This window comes from Opisthorchis viverrini (assembly GCF_000715545.1).
Source record: "Opisthorchis viverrini unplaced genomic scaffold opera_v5_182, whole genome shotgun sequence".
Lineage (NCBI taxonomy): Eukaryota > Metazoa > Platyhelminthes > Trematoda > Opisthorchiida > Opisthorchiidae > Opisthorchis > Opisthorchis viverrini.
This window is the reverse complement of record NW_008751838.1, coordinates 527,796-544,386: the sequence shown is the minus strand read 5'-3', so window position 1 is coordinate 544,386 and position 16,591 is coordinate 527,796. Positions and strand designations below refer to the sequence as shown.

The window sequence follows — 16,591 nt, the reverse complement described above, 5'->3', positions numbered from 1 at the left end:
GACGTGAATAATAATAATAATAATAATAATAATAATAATAATAATAATAATCGTTCAGCTGTAGCGCCCTTTCGGTGCCTAGCTGCCATGTCACCCGAAGGAAGCATGAGGGAAGCAGGAGAAGTCGAGAGGCAGAGGTCGGGTTCGAACCACGGACCTCCGGGTCAGTAAATCCGCGCTCTAACCAGATGAGCTATCTTGCCCCGTGATGACGTGAACAATTTCCACGACTATCTCATTAGTTTTAATCCACACATCAAGTTTAGCATGGAGATTGAGTCTACCTCAGGCACATATCCTCTCCTGGACTGTACGACACATAGGAATTGTGGAAAATTGAAAACTACTATCTACCAGAAACCAAAATAGACAGGAACCATTTTAAACTAGTCATCAACACACCCAAAATTCCGTGTACGCCAGTGTTGTCTCATCGATGTTTCGTCGAGTCAGAGTGGTGTGCACGGAAGAGGTCGACCGAACGACAGCTCAAATCAAGATTGCCAACAGATTTCAAGAAACAGGATACCTAGTGAGTGTGATTCGGCGTCGACTAAGAAGGATATTGGCTCCGGTATCTAGACCCAGTAAGGGATGGATTGGCGCAGCAATCATTCCATTTAAGCAGGAACATCGGAGGTTATTCGAAGACTGTTGAACTTAGCCAGCATTCGAGTAGCTCGGCCTTGGTGCAGTTGAAAGGACTAGGGACTGCGTGTATAAAATTTACTGCAACGATTGCACTAAGGTTTACATAGAAGAAACTGTCACGGAGTTGCAGACTAGAATTGGTGAGCATAACACGAGAATAAACAAACCACCATAGAATGGGGAAGAATACCAAGCACTGATCAAAGACTCAGTGATGGCGGTACATCCATTAGACAAAGGATGGAGTTGGAAGTCTTAAGACGGGGACTGCGATTCACATCACACCGGCTAATAACCGAGGCGGTCGAAATTATCAAGCGTGACGCCGTGAATAGAGTCAAGGATGTCGGACTTGCGAGCGTTAACTACCCCTCTGGAGCGACCGTTTTCGACCGGTCCCGCTGGCGGCCACGACAAAGAGGGTTTGGTGCACATAAGTGCAATTAAAATCAACGGCCAACTGTCCGGGATATGTGACAGGTGTGTTTCAGTATCACCTGTGAATAGGAGACGAATAAAGCGCAAAGCACTGCAATCGATATGCACCAACCAAGTGGCACTTGGCAAACCACTGACTGTCTAGGTCCCGTGTGGGCACATGGAAATTAAATCTAGAACCTAAGACACCGTAGTTCGGATCTGCAATCTGACCAAGTTCCTCCGACGTCTCATGAACGTTTTGTTGCGGATCGACCGGAAGTTTTCGGAGAAATGGTAGAGTGAGGAGTATAAAAGAAAATGTTGTCGGTGACGAAATAAAAGAGTGAATCAAGCATGAATCACTAACAGGGTGATGACTGATTGCCTATCCGGGCTTCCGGTAACCGCTCGAAGATACACATGATTTATTTATTTTTCAGCGGGAGATTGGGGGAAGTAAAACGTCTCTGAAGAAAACACGCTCCTGTCGAGGACCGATTCGCTTTGATACGTAAGAACGTTGACATTCGCTTGCTACGACAGTGAGGCATCAGCATTTTTCAAGTGGACGGTGATGATAACACAACTAGGTTTATTAATTATCAATCAAGAAAAATCAGGAGGACAATTATTAGATTATCGACCTTACCTCACTTGGACAACAGCGGCACTGTGAGGGTGTGGACAATCGAGCACTTGTCAGACATGGATTGAACGTCTCCAGTCGATTCCCACGAAGATTCAAATGTTCCAGATCGGAAAGTGTTTCTTTACCATCAACTTTTGCTCCAGAGATAGCCACACGAAGGTCATTTGTCGCGCTGGGAAAGTGAGTCAATTACAGTTGAATGGATAGGAGCAGAATGATAGATGTGGAGATTAGAACTCAGCAATTCCAAAGACCGATTTCACAAAACAAACACTCTTGTCAGGTCTTAGAGGGTATACAAATTAACCCAGTCAAAAAATGATAAAGTGTTCTTCTAGTGCTCCCCGACACAGTTCAGTTTTAGATCACATATGGGTTACTTAGATATCCGCATGAGCCACGCACATCTTATTGGCTACGAGCACATTCAAGGTCAAGCAAAGTGGCCAATCACAAAATAGCATGCGTCGTACCCATGAGCAAACAGGATTCAAGCCATTCATCAACGTGAATTGTGGACCACATACAGACCTCACGGTGAAATGCAGTTTCTTAACATTCCAGTGAAAGTATATTTGTTTAAGTGAGGTAACATTTGGCGCGAGCGGATTTCGTCATACAAAACCACACAAAAAGTTCGCATTGATCTACCGAGCACGAGGAGACATGCGAAATGTTCGTGTGGTCAGGACAAAAACGACAGAAGCATGTGAGCCAAATCCAGATCAATCCATTCGAAACAACAAAAACATCGAATAGAAGGATAGAAGTCACTATGACCAAGTACCCTCAGCCTGGTACAATCATCGCTAACATGGATGATACATGTGGGATGCACGTGACCAGAGGAATGCGCCTTTTGACAAATTGATAGATGATTCGAAGAAATCAAAAATGAGGTAAATATGTAGCGCTGTGAGAGAGAGGCGGTTTTATTAGTGACTGTACTGGGCTGGCTAAGCAACGCCCGGTTTCATCCGTTCAGATGCGATATTTACGAGCGATGAGACGGGCAGGCCTATGGATAGACAATCGGTCACGAAAAAAATTGTGCACAGAGATCCCATTAATGAAACAGCTACTGCAGTTAGCCTGATAGATGATAGATGTTTTTTTGTCGGTTGGAGGACAAACAAGCGAAGACACTGACCACAGCCATCTTTGCATAGCCAGAAAAAATTGCGGTGGGATAAACCAATCACTCACTGGTTGTTCTTGTTCCAGAAGCTTCCGTCATGAGGAGTGCTGATTCCAATCAACTGTAAACTATAGAATTATCTTGAGGCTCACTCTAAAATCAGTTACGGCGAGTTCACTATCGGATCGCATGCCATTCTACGTAAGGCTAAGTTTGGCCATTTTGAGTGTCCCAATTTGAAAATAGGCGCAATACGCCTACTGTGTAAGAACCACGTGACCTACTTCAGAGTTGGTGAAATTCGTGGCCATGCTAATGTTGCCACTGATTGCCACCACTGAGACTCTTCAGGTCGGATGCTGTTAATCGATTAACTATGCGGTTTAATTTACGGCTTCTGTTCTAAGCAAGTCTACCTTTGCTGCGCAGTGCTACTGACCGTTCACGGACATAAGAGCGCTGCAATTTGATCAATACCATCAATATCATTCCCAGTATCATCTTTAGTTGTGAAAACCGGGTTGCAGCTGGTTGCAGCTGCATTGCGGCGCATTGCGGCCGCGCCACCCGAAGGAAGCACGAGGGCTGAGATACTGCCAGGTTGCCCAAGCTTATACAGAAGCAGTACGGATGCCCGGGATGTGGAATCGAACCACGGACCAGTAAGTTCGCGCTTTGACCACTGAGCCGTCCCGATCTAGAATGGAATGCAACAATGAAAGTGGACTGATGGTCTGCTGATTAGTCACTCGCGGCCGAAAGGTGGGAGATGGTGGACTGTGAATGATTCTAAAGAAAAATGAAAGAGTTGTAGTGCTTTTCGGCTTCCAGCATAGACCCGATCCACTTAGAGGATGAAATTTCCATTGAAGATTCCGTAATATCTTCGCGCTTGCTTGACACATCCGAACACAGTTAACATGACGCCACTTGATCTAGCTAGTAGAATGTCAAGTTTAGGTACAATTAATCGAACATTTTCACACTACTATCAATCTATAAGTAGCTCAGAGGAAGACAAAACATACAAGGTGAGTGAAACTTCCATAAAAAAGTCACCACTCGAGTAGATGGATTCCGCAAATGAAGGATGAACACCAACTGCCTCAGTGCGAGCTGATAACAATGCTGTTCGGCCGCTCGTCGCCTAACAGTCTTACACCAGAACTTAGCAAACAAAACCTGTTTTCCGAGATCGACCATCTGGTTCACAACCTATGCGAGAGGAAGCGTGCTTGGGATGAAGACAAACGGTTTGGTGCATCGAAAGAAGCAGACCAGTGTCGGGAGCACATGGAGTTACCGGACGACTGGGCCTACATTTGTTCAAGCTTCGCATGGAGTGCCTGGAGCCGATTCGACACACTGACCCAAATCCGAGACCATTTGAGTATTCTCTATCACACCATATTCACAGATTTCGTATACACTGCCATGTTTTGACAAGGGAGGTGAACAATCAGCGAGACTTGCGAAATTTCACTTTGTTATGAAGCCACTCCAGGTTTGTCGAAGAAAATGGTGGATAATCCAAATAACAGTGACATCGAGTTTTTTTTAATTTCCATATTAATAAGTTCTTTTACTCGTCTCATGAAGATACGTCAGCAGTTATTTTGACTCTTTACGATATACTGTAATTGGGGACTCTTTCTATTCGGTTTTTAGACGGTGTAAACCACACGCCAGGTGTATGGCCGCAGACTGACTGTCCTTATGGCAACGTATTCAGGAAAGACATACATCACTTATACAGCTTATTCCTGTTTAGAATAGTCGGGCTAACGATTGCCTATCAGTTTCATCATTCGGAGATGGTGTTTGAAATATCTCGTCCATTTTTCACTGTTCTACCTACCTTTCAGATGTAGCACCCTTTTGATGGCTAACTGCTATACCATCGGAAAGATGCATGTAGGCTGGGATACTGCCAGGTTGCCCAAGCCTAGATAGGGAAAGTCCAAGGGCCGGGGTTGGGTTCGAACCACGAACCTTCCGGTCAGTAAATTCGTGCTCTAACCACTGAGCCATATCGACCATTCCAGTTGAACCCTACCGAGAGTATCAAATTGGACCCGTAAGGTGTAGGTCAGCTTATTTCAAGAACTCTCCAACGCAGGTTCATGATGTTTTTCCGCGGTGTGGATGAGAGAACGCGTTTCAAATGCAGCACAACTGTGGGCTCGCCGGTAGCCCAATGTCTCTAACCAAACCAGTTAACTGCGATAGGTGCTCGGTACATAGCTCTCACGAAACCTGGGCGAAGCAAGCACGCCGAGACACTTTCTGGTTTCTCAATTTCAAAAAAGTGAATTGGAATCCCAAGACTCCGGCATCAGAAGGTCACTCTTTGGGCGATCTGGTGGGAAAACAAAGCAGTACAAAGATCGTGAAATTGTGGATCGGCTTCTCTCCAAACTGAATCATCAAAACACCATCGAAGTTTACCATGGTCTCAACCAAAAGGAAAAAATGACAGGAAGATAAAAACACGAAAGTCATTGTGAAAAAACAGACTACCTACGTGTTGTCAAAACTTCCAGAGCTCATCTTCTGAACCCCGTCTCGCTTGGAATGTCGATGTCGAACTCTTGAACGGCTTCCGGAAGACATGTGCCACAAATCACTGATACGATTGTGACTTAAATCCAAATGGACCAAAGACGTTGGGAAGAAATCACACGATGGGACGCTTTTCAGTCTATTGTGACTCGCATCCAGGTGTTGTAAACAGGGTGCCAAATGGGCCAACAAGGTGCTGGATGCAGGTGGTACGGTTTCTGAGACACGCGGGCAGTTGGATCGTTGGGGCATGAGAGTCTTCAACTTGTTGTGCTGAAGCCACAAATACTTCAGTACGGAATGTGGACCGGAAAGACTCACAGAGGAGGCTGTGAAATCTGAGAGTTGGAAGGAGACAGCTCAGTGGTTCACCACGTAAACTACACTTCTCAAGAGAACCATCAAGAGAACGTATAGAACCAACTGCCATGCGGAAAGACACGAAAAGAGGGAAGGTCGAATAATGAACATCTTACTATCCAGTTCCCTAATGGTTACGGTCGTGCCCCTCGGAAGTTAATCGATATGATGAGCGTGCATTCTGATTGGCAGACTAGAGGTACAAAACGGGCGTTTTCATTTTGACTAAAACATTGGTAAATACGCTTAGTTATTTGTAAGAAAACTATGAAGCTCAGAATCCAACGCAAAGAACTGAGCGTACTTACACCCTATCTGATGAAATGGATGCACAGCATAGTTATCACTTACCCATCCTGTCGGCATTCCGGGTGGGTTCAGATTGAAGACAAAAGACCGGGGAAAGTGCATTGGGGACGCAGCTGTGAAATTCCGGTTTGCACGAACTAACGGATGGGTCGGTGTTGGGTTCGCTCGGTGTTTCAACAGCCTGACAAATGGAGAATTTCAATTGCAGGTATGTTTCACGTGGAGCGGATCAAATCAATTGTGCGTTAACAACAAAACGGTGGGTATTAGCAGTAAAGGCCGATAAAATGAGGAAAAGGGGTTTCCAGTCCATCTGACACACTCAAAATGCAGCGACTGATCAGTGAGGCTCAATATAAGTCAATGGAAGGTCACTCAGATCAGTAGCTAATCATCATCACTTGTCGAAACACCAGGTGAGAAGACTGGTGCTTCCCTACCACAAAACCGTGTCAATTTATTTGAATAAAGCCATATAATGGAAAAAAGGAAGGAGTGGAGCAGTAGCTAGGGAAACTGTGCATGAGACGGTAAGTCGAAGATACAGTCAGTAAAGCCGGAATGGTTTTTGACTGCTACTATGGCATCCCAGAAGAGCGGCCAAGCGTTTTTACATACACTCGTAACTACTAATGACGCAACAGTAGACGGAAAATAACGTCAAAAGTAGTGGCGCGGCTGACAAAATCGAACAATGCACCATAAACGGGACTGCGTTAACCTGATGAGCACCAAGAAGGGCTAAAGAGGTCGTGAACAGTCGAAAGGTTTCCAACAACATTGTGAGTAGTGTATTATGTTTACACAATGTATCGCGACAACTCAAATACATGAGACGGCCTGGTGCAGAACATTTACTTGAAGAAAATCATAATCAAGGAATTCACCTGGGTTCTCTTCGAGGTGAGTCGTGAATATTTAATTGGTATGCAAACGAGTGTGTGTTGTAAGCCATTTTCGAATAAGGTTGAATAGCGTGGCGCGAATAGGTTTTGATTCTGAGTCAGAACGATAAGGCCGCAAGAATGGACGTCATCGAATCCGTGGCACTTGTGATATAACGGCAGAATACCATGCGGTTCGAATACAACATTCGGCGTAAATCGCGGGTTTGTGTTACACACTGGACAGGTTGCTTTACAAAACTGTATGTATTCATCAAAATACCTAAGCATTAGAGTGTCAGGTTATCCTAAAATGTCCGTGCGATTTCAGAGGTCGTAAGCATTGAATTATACAATCAGCTGCGCACCTGGAATCCAGCTGAATATCCCGTCTATGGCTGTTGGGCCCGATTCTTGCAGGCCATCATCCGGAATCATATTATACACGATCATAATGTATAATTACGAATAATAATCGTGCAGCTGTAACATCCTTTCGGTGCCTAGCTGCCATGCCATCCGAAAAAAGCAAGAGAGCTGTCAGGTTGCCCAAGCCTAGACAGGGGAAGTCGAGAGGCAGAGGTCGGGATCGAACCACGGGCCTTTCGGTCAGTAGATTCGCACTCTAACCACTTGGGCCATCTCGCCACGTAGTTACTAATACACTAAAAATAATAATGATAATATAATGCCCCCCCGTGTGTAATGTCAGCCTCAATACTAACATGACAGTTTGCTTGACCAACTAATCAAGTTCAATTGATTAGGGTTGTATTTCTAAACTGGTTACTTTACCCTGCATTATGTAACAGCATTTAAAATGTATGATTTACCGGGGGCTCAAGGGGGATTCTGTGCGTCAGGTTGACAATCTGCTGATACGTTTTTTCTTAGTTACAGGCAATCTGAGGGAAATCGACATGACTGACTGGGCTGTAACGGTTTGCTCGGTGAACAGATCAACTGCCAATGAGCACATCCGAGTTAGCAATATTCCAACACAGTGTCGATAATACCTTGAGTACGATTTCGAGGCGGGTGATACGCAGCATCAGCACAACGCAGCCGAAACGCAGGACACAATAAGATTATGACAGCGTTCGCAGTTGTCTTTTCAAGTGGGGTCATCGAATTGGGGATGCAGATCGATGAGTGGAAACAAACAGGTCGGTTTGTAAGACAGAACAGAAATGAAATGCTAATGGGGGCCACACAGATGGACCGAGAAACTCGTTCTTGAGCCCATAACCCCACAAGGACATACCATAGGTGAAGATTACATCACTGATCTCAAACTTCCTAACAAAAGTTCATAAATCGGTCGGTCCGGTTGGAGCATATCGGGCGATCAATCATGGAGCAAGTGTGAGAAAAGATAAGTATGTATGAGGATAAGGATAGGGTAGGTTGAACGAAGAAACAAGAGGAAGATCGTAGGAGTGCGGTGCAGGATGTCGGGAGGGAGGAGAAAGCCCTATGCTGCATTCACCCGGATGGATCAGGGGTAAAAACAGACACTGAATATAGAAGTTCACATATGGTGAACGAGTGTAAACATGAAAAAGTGAAGAGAACGACGTGTCCTCGAGGTACTACATATTCCGGATGGCAGGTGCGCGGGGATAGCTTACCAAACAAGGCCTGGAAGCATACAGAGTGGGTGTGAAGTTGTTCACGGTAGCAACCTGATGAGCAGTGTTCTGTCAGGTGTTAGCATCACCATGTTATCTACCATGCTACAGTTGAGTACACGCAAGTAGGCGAATCATAGGATCCATCCGAAAGCATAACACCGTGAGGCAATGAAAAAAGACATGCGAACTCGTTGCCAACCGGGGCAACAGGAGGACCAGAGTTCTACATACGAGTAAAAAGTGGGATCAAGATGATAATTCCAAACAAGGAGGTTGCAAACCGGTCATCTTATTGAGTTTAGAAGATTTCTTCTTTATAAAAAATGTCAGTTCACATAAGCAAATAGAGACGAATGCAGCAGATTTCTAAAACAACAGAAAATCACCACCTGGTGAATAGTACTGGAATTCAAAGTTTTTCCTTGTACTGACGGTAATGCGTCAGTTTAGTTCTCCGTTGGAAACTTCCAAGCTAGCGTTCCCGTCAAAACAACCACTAAAGGTGCTGTATTCACGCCAAAATCCAGATCAAGAACCCATGTACAACCCGCCGTACATAGAGTGCATGCGGCGGTAACATTCTGGAAATTCTGACACCTGGATGCGCCACTGGCAACCGGCATTCAGAGGATAGTGGGTTATGATTGGCTGTTGCATCAAGTATTTCGGCCAATCAGGGCTCGCATTGATGCTGGACCGGGAAGCGATCCGATCTTCTGGCCGACCACCTGCGAGATACACTTCAGGCCCGTGAGCACCCAACTGCGACCGGTAATTCGGTACCAGTGCGGAATTCCACCTAAGACCCTTGTGCCCCTAACTTCAGCCTGGGATTTGACTGCGAATCAGCGATGTTGTTTCGCTGAGCTACCTCCGGCGCCACGCAAAAGGAGACTGTGAGAAGCTCAATATTGCTTTCAGGTCTTTGAGTAGTCCCCAAATTCGCGCTAGCAAATTGTACGGAGGCCAGCCGTCCCTAATAACCGAACATCACATCATTTGGATGGACGTGTCACGTGCAGGACACGGACCAAACGGGGCATGCTCTGATTGGTCAAAATGCCAACCAACCGGATCGAGCATCTTTGACTCGACGCTTCGCGTCCCGTCACGGACCTTGTGGAACACTCTGTGATTACCTTATAAATACAGATGTAATGATTCTCCTTTTGTCTTCATAAAGGGCTGTGTAGAGCTACGGTGCCTTTTGATATACCATAGTGGGCGGAGCAGGAAGCCAAGGGACCGATACAGAGTTGCACTACCGTTCAACAAGACACAACACAAATCGTGTTGCAAAATTCACCCTCTTCCCCTGTACAGACCGCTTATTAAGTCCTCATATTTTCTCCCATTCAGATGGCCACTTATGCACAAAATCCGTCCAGCAGTGAAAATGAATCAGATGCCCTACTTCTGTGGGGTAAGCAAATTTACCGCCAGTACACTCCGGTGATCCCCGTCCATTTCCACGGTAAACGTTTCTTTGTCTCACACGAGCACCCATCATGCGTGCGTTGTACGAGGCCGTAGTTTAGAGGTGAACGTAAGGATAGCTTGTAATCAGCGTATCCAATATACACCAATCGCAGATTAATACACTTACCGCCTATGTGCAGTGCGTGACGGCTAATGCCGATTTACCCATGGATTGCCTTCTTTACAGAGTTGTTGGGAAGCATGGTCTCATCCTTAATGGGAATCCCGAACCTCCGGAGATATTCAAACCTGCTACATCGTGGCGAGTAGTTGAGGGTCAAACTGTCCGGCCATGAGCGGCTGACAGGTAGTATGATTAAGCTACGGTTAGTTGCTGCCATGCGACACGAAGGAGGCACGAGGGCTGGGATACTGCCAGGTTGCCCAAGCCTAGACAGGGGAAGTCGAGAGGTGGAGGTCGGATTCGAACCACGGACCTTCCGGTCAGTAAGTTCGCGCTCTAGCCACTTGGGCCACTCGCCTCGGTTGAGGATCGGCGAACTTTGAATCACAAGTGTCTGCGCATAAGACAACACCGAAATCTGTTGGTTCAAGCTGAAAATGAGTACTACTCTGTTGATAAGACGACCCATGATGGTCGTACGTTTCGGACTGATGTGTTAGAGTTCCAATTGAGCGTTTATAGGACGATGGAAATCGGCAAATTATAAAAGGCGAATTATAAAAGTAGTATCGAACTCTTCAGAAAAATGCATGAATCGGGCGGTGATGGAATACGTTGGGACGACGTTTGCTAGTTTAGAATACAATATACTCGAATACGGGACTCCGTAAGTCAGTTCACTTCCGGTAGAATTCGGTTTGTTCAACTGAACACCCCCCCCCCACTTTATCGACTGCTCAAAACACAAGTCGATCCAAATAAAGACAATAATGTGGCAATGTTTTCCATACTGCTGAGCGAGATGGCTACTGCTTAGAGAGCGAATTTAGTGATCGGGAGGTCCCCGGTTCGTACCAGACCTCTGCATTTGGACCTCACCTGTCTAGGACAGTATCCCGGTCCTCGTGCTTCCTTCTGGTGGCATGGCAGCTGGCCCTTGGAAGGGTGTTTCAACTGAATGACATTTCGCCAGTTTTTTATACTGCACTGAACGTCCAGTTTCTTGTTACTGTGCTTAACCCGAATAAGTTAAGTCCCAAAAAAGAAAAGCGGAACAAGCGAGGTCCGGATTCGGTCCGCACATAAATCTGATTTTCTTGTTGCATGAAAATGTTTAAAAACAATGCAATGGATTTTCAGTGAGAGGAATCTTGAAATGGTCCACAAGGCGATTTGATTGTCAGTACCCAGGTGCCACGCTGCCCAAGCGGAAGCATAAGGACGGAGAGATTGTCCAAGCCTAGACAGGAGCAGTCTGAATGGCGGAGTTGGGTTCGAACCACGTACGTTTCAAACGGTAATTTCACTCTCTAACCATCGAGTTCACGCGACCTTGCAGTGTCGAGTTTATGGTGTTCATTACCGAATTAAAAGGAGTTTTGGCCTTACTGTAGAACATTGGTACGTGGCGTGGGTTCATTTGTCGTCGACGTGTTTACCGCACTTGGAAACAGGTTTCCTTGACGAACAGTACCGACAGCATTGCAAGATTGTGCAAGCTCAAACCCCAACCCCATGTTTGCGGATGAGCAGATTGAGGTGGTAGACAAATTAGTTCACCTGGGCAGCTTTGCGAAATATGATATATTCATCCAAACTGGGAAGGCCAGAGCAGCTTTCGTGAACCTGCGGGGTAGGGTTGGGTTTACAATGCTGCGGTGCGCTCCATATTGCTATACGGATCAGAAACCTGGCCGCTGGGCGCCCAGGAAGTCAACAGACTTTCAGCGTTTGACCATCGACGTATTCGGAGCATTGCCCGAATCTGGTTGGAACACCGATCAGCAATGCTGAAGTATGTCGAGTGGTATTCGGAGGAAATAACTCACCATCGATAGATGAACTGATCGCACTCCATAGATTGCGCTGGCTTGGCCACGTGCTGCCTATGCCAGTCGACACTTCTTCGAAGTGTTTTTTTCGCACAACCACGTGAAGGGTGGAAACAGGCCGGGGTCAAGCAATGACTTGGCAGAGAAGTATGAAAGTAATTACTAGCAAACTCAGTTGAGGTGGTTATTGTCGTCTCCTGGATGGGGACTCCGAGACGGCTAGAGACACCGTCAGACGTGGCCCGCTCGTGCGTTCAAGCTATTGCCTTCAATGCATAACTCCCATCCCAATCTCCCCAATGAAAAGTCCACTGGGAACCCTTACGCACCAGCTATATGATCTCCCACCTCCAATACGCAGCTGCCTACCCCACTGCTCCAAGTCATCGATAAACGAAATTGTGGCAGCCATAACCACTGTACGACAAAAGGGCGGTTGTACAGCCGACGATGATGATGGTGACGACCAGGCCGGGATGGCTCAGGCATTAAGGCACAAGCTTACTGACCGGAAGGCCCGCGGTTCCGACCCAACGTCCGTATATCCCCTGCTCCTGTCTAGGCTTGGGCAACTTAACAATATCCAAGCCCTTGTGTCTCTTTCGGTTGGCATGACAACTAGGCACAGGAAGTGTGTTACAGCCAAACGATTACTTTAGTTTTACCTAACTTGACTGTCAAGCGACGGTTTCTTTATTCGTACCTTCCAACTTAGAGCAGCTTTCACAGTGACGCTCGGTTCGGCCGCACAAGGATGAACCGACGATGATCACGATGTTCGGGTACACCAATCACATCGCTCGAGTGTGAACACGTTTGCCTGTCCAGACGTGAAAATTCAGATGCGTCCAAAGTGCGTTGGTGGGGTAGTGGTTACACACTCGCCTCGCATGTCACATGTCCGGGGTTCGAATCCCGGCACGGCCATTGGATATGCACTGCTGATGAGCTCTGATAAAAGCGAAATTCGAGTCCACTGCTTCCCTTTGGTGTGGACACACCGGAACAATCACAGCAGAACAGGAGGACTACCGTTCAAACGAAAGTGGTGTGACTATGAACCAAAAATTATGCAAAACCCGGCGAAAACATCGAGCAAACCAACAAGAACCATCTGGATGCAGTGAGCTACCCACATTTCCTTCAACCGATGATTCCACGTTGCCCAAGAAAGAAAAAATTGACGTGACGCATACAAACAAGTCACATCAACCTGTCAACTCTAGCCAATCCGATTAAGTGTGGGCACATCCACCACCGTACAACCACACTTGGTTTACACAAATGCCGATTGGACGACATCGATTGCGTGTGAATTTCAAACCGACACAGCTGTTTGGAAAAGCAATCTGTACCCTAAACAGAATGCTGACCTCACGCTCACAAAAAGAATGCTAATTTTGACACAGGTCAATGAACACTAGCTCAGAAAAGACTTCCTCTCTGTCCAGCACACACAAGCGCAAGCAAATGGACAAAAAGGGCAGTGGCTTTTGAGTGTACACTCTTGAGAATGCACATCATTTTGAAGGCAAAAACAGTCACACGTGACGACCTGGTGTGGATCCCGTGAGTGAAGGATAAACGGCGCTGTCTATGCGTAAGTCACTCGCACCGTTGATCAGCCGCTCGCGGTTTAGTGTTCAAACTACTGGGTTCGAGGATCCCTGGAATTTCGTGGGATGCGCAACGTTAATGGTTTACACTGGGGGTTAAATAGCTGTGTAGTGCTTCTCGGGTTTCTGGCACACATTGACGAAGGCTCAATTGGAAAGGACTAGCCCACGAATACGTTCCTGACAATACCCGGATGAAGACGACAGAAATCTAACAGAAAAACTGTCGTGACCCAAACGGCCAGGTGTCGATGGGCGGGTAGGATAATCACGTGGACTCTGAAGCATCTGCGGGTCTTCGTCGGGAATGGTGTGAAGTGCTAAACTACTTCAAATGATGTTGTTGTGACATGATGAACGGTCGTGCAACTCTGTGTCGGTCCATGGCTTCTGCTCCATGGACTCTGAAGCATCTGCGGGTCTTCGTCGGGAATGGTGTGAAGTGCTAAACTACTTCAAATGATGTTGTTGTGACATGATGAACGGTCGTGCAACTCTGTGTCGGTCCATGGCTTTCTGCTCCACCCACCGTGGTTTATCACAAAAAACACAGTCGCTTCAGATAGCCCTTTAAGGAGACAAAGGGAAATCGGTACAACTGTATTTGTATAGGGTAATCACAGAATGTTTCACAAGGCCGTGCTGGAACCTCCGCGTCGAGCTAAAGATGCTCGATACAGATTGGCTGCCATTCTGACCAATCAGAGCGTGTGTTCATTTGGTCCGTAGCCCGCGCGTGACAAATCCCTATAATTGATTCTATGTTCAGTTATTAGGGACGGCTGACCTCCGGGCAAGTGTTCCGTATGAGCTACTCTGTCTGGATACGAAAGTTGGTCAGGTTTCATGGGCTATAGGCCATGTACTACGAACTACAAGGAAGAATCAAGCTTTCTGTCCAGCTACAGAGGAACGGACAAGGATCCAGGCGTGATAGCCTTGTGACAGTCTTATTCAGCCTCAACTATGCCCCACATTCGAGCTCGCCACGGTGAGTGGACGGAGGACACTCGCACGCCGCTAGACACCAAATGAACTTTTCCGAGTACTTGGCTCGCTCAGCTCGCCCGAGACTGCGGTGGCTGCATATAATGAACTCCACGGAGGAAACTAATGGAACAACAGCGGTGGCCTGATTAACAGTGCTCCGACACTCGAGTTAGTACCTCTACCAGAATTTCATCGTGTATCAGCGACACCACTGATGAGTTGAAAATCGCCTACACAGACACACTGAGTCTCGATGGTGATGTCTCACTGTTATACAAACGCGAAGCTCATTTAGTTACATTTAACGTCATAAAGGGAGTGAGTTTGCAACAGACCTGGTGCTAGCCTACCAGCAACACCTTCAAAAACATCCAGACGCACGGTTAGACAATCCGGGGAAAACAGATACCGGTTGGCTTCCACCGTTTGTTACTTCTCCACGAAGACCACCTGCACCCAATCCTGGAAAGCCTACGGCACAAATTGTATCCAAAATCCGCCTCATCTCCTGCACGCCTTACTACTGGGTCACATGCCGTTCAACTCACAGGTTTTATGAAGGCGAGATGGACCAAGTGATTAGAGTGCGAACTTACTGACCGGAAAGTCTGTGGTTCGAATCCGACCTCTGCCTCTCGACTTCCCCTGTCTAGGTTTGGGCGACCTAGCAGTATCCCAGCCCCCGTGTCACATTTATGTGACATGGCAGCTAGGCACTGAAAGAGTGCTACAGCTGAACGATTATGATTATTCATTCACCGTATGTATCATCTGAAGAAAACAACACTCAACACCACATCGATGCGAATTGGAAAACGTGATTCCTGCGCTAGCTTCATCATCCACACTTTCGATGAAGCTTGGACAACTACCGAGTTAGGTAAAGCTCTCCGCGGCTTCAAGCGCTTCTCTGTGTATTGAAGGCGCATGGTGAGGGAGTGAACATTCTGAAGTGTGACTGGGCACTTTGCAGGTGCTAGACACATTCCGAAGGATTGCATACTTTTGGCCGGTCCATTCAGGTGTGCTTTTGTGTTGACTTCATCTTCGAAGATTGGTACGTTGTGGTCTTAAATTGTGACGTTCTCGCAAGCTTGCTTACGTTCTCTTTTGAACAACACTCGCCGTTCGACGACATTCGCAGATGCGTGTCACAGTCGTAGAAATGGCGAACCAATCAATGTGATATGAGATGAGATGACCGTTCAGCCGCGACACCCTTTCGATGCCACCCGAAGGAAGCACGAGGAGTGGGATACTGCCAGGCTGCCCAAGCTTAGACAAGGGAAGTCGAGAGGCCGAGGTCAGGTCCCAAGCACGGACCTTCAGGGTAGTAAATTCGCGCTCTAAACATTGAGCCACCTCGCCCCGAATGCTCTATAAATACACATTAATTAATTCGCGCTCTAACCATTGAGCCACCTCGCCCCGAATGCTTGAGTTATACCTAGCCCAAAAAAGCTACAGGGAAAAAGTTGCACTACTGTGACCAACGGAGTTCTGAAAGGCTCAGTCAATCAATCGATCGATCGATCGATCAATCAATCAAAAGATAGATTCATGTGTGTGCCGGACGGGGAGGTTCACTAGTTATTTCGCCCAAACAAACCAACTCGTGTTACCGTAGTGCGAGCACAACATATCGCACACCTGCTTTCAATCGAGGAACCAAACGTGTTTTGAATGGACTGGATGACCTTCGGGGTTGATTGAGTAATCGTCGTTTCAAACAAATTTGGCAAACAATAATCCACCGATTGTTTACTAAACATCTTTGGAATTAGACGTGTCCTTTCCCGTAAGTAGAAAACCACTTATCGATGGCTAGACGGATGAACTCCAGTAGCACACGAAATTGATATCTGGGTTGGCATTGAATATCGATAAATGGCATCAATCCAGCACATGACCAAACGCATGAGAGATGGGTGTGAGAAGTTTTG

The 16,591-nt window shown here is 46.7% G+C and overlaps 2 protein-coding genes across 2 annotated transcripts in view; both read right to left on the bottom strand.

The window, feature by feature from the left end:
• The window catches only part of T265_07700 (hypothetical protein), a gene marked incomplete at both ends in the record, with an annotated part of 21,007 nt that extends 16,109 nt beyond the window's left edge, over window positions 1-4,898 (bottom strand). The window contains 4 exons of the mRNA XM_009173288.1: window positions 1,721-1,892; window positions 3,305-3,555; window positions 3,608-3,647; window positions 4,717-4,898. Coding sequence (XP_009171552.1) covers window positions 1,721-1,892; window positions 3,305-3,555; window positions 3,608-3,647; window positions 4,717-4,898 — 645 coding nt within the window. The remainder of the gene's footprint in view (window positions 1-1,720; window positions 1,893-3,304; window positions 3,556-3,607; window positions 3,648-4,716) is intronic.
• T265_14359 (hypothetical protein) overlaps window positions 1-16,591 on the bottom strand; it is a gene marked incomplete at both ends in the record, with an annotated part of 77,837 nt that overhangs the window by 46,166 nt on the left and 15,080 nt on the right. The window contains 5 exons of the mRNA XM_009173299.1: window positions 1,721-1,892; window positions 5,383-5,758; window positions 6,132-6,202; window positions 10,252-10,641; window positions 12,040-12,287. Of these exons, the coding sequence (XP_009171563.1) occupies window positions 1,721-1,892; window positions 5,383-5,758; window positions 6,132-6,202; window positions 10,252-10,641; window positions 12,040-12,287 (1,257 nt within the window). The remainder of the gene's footprint in view (window positions 1-1,720; window positions 1,893-5,382; window positions 5,759-6,131; window positions 6,203-10,251; window positions 10,642-12,039; window positions 12,288-16,591) is intronic.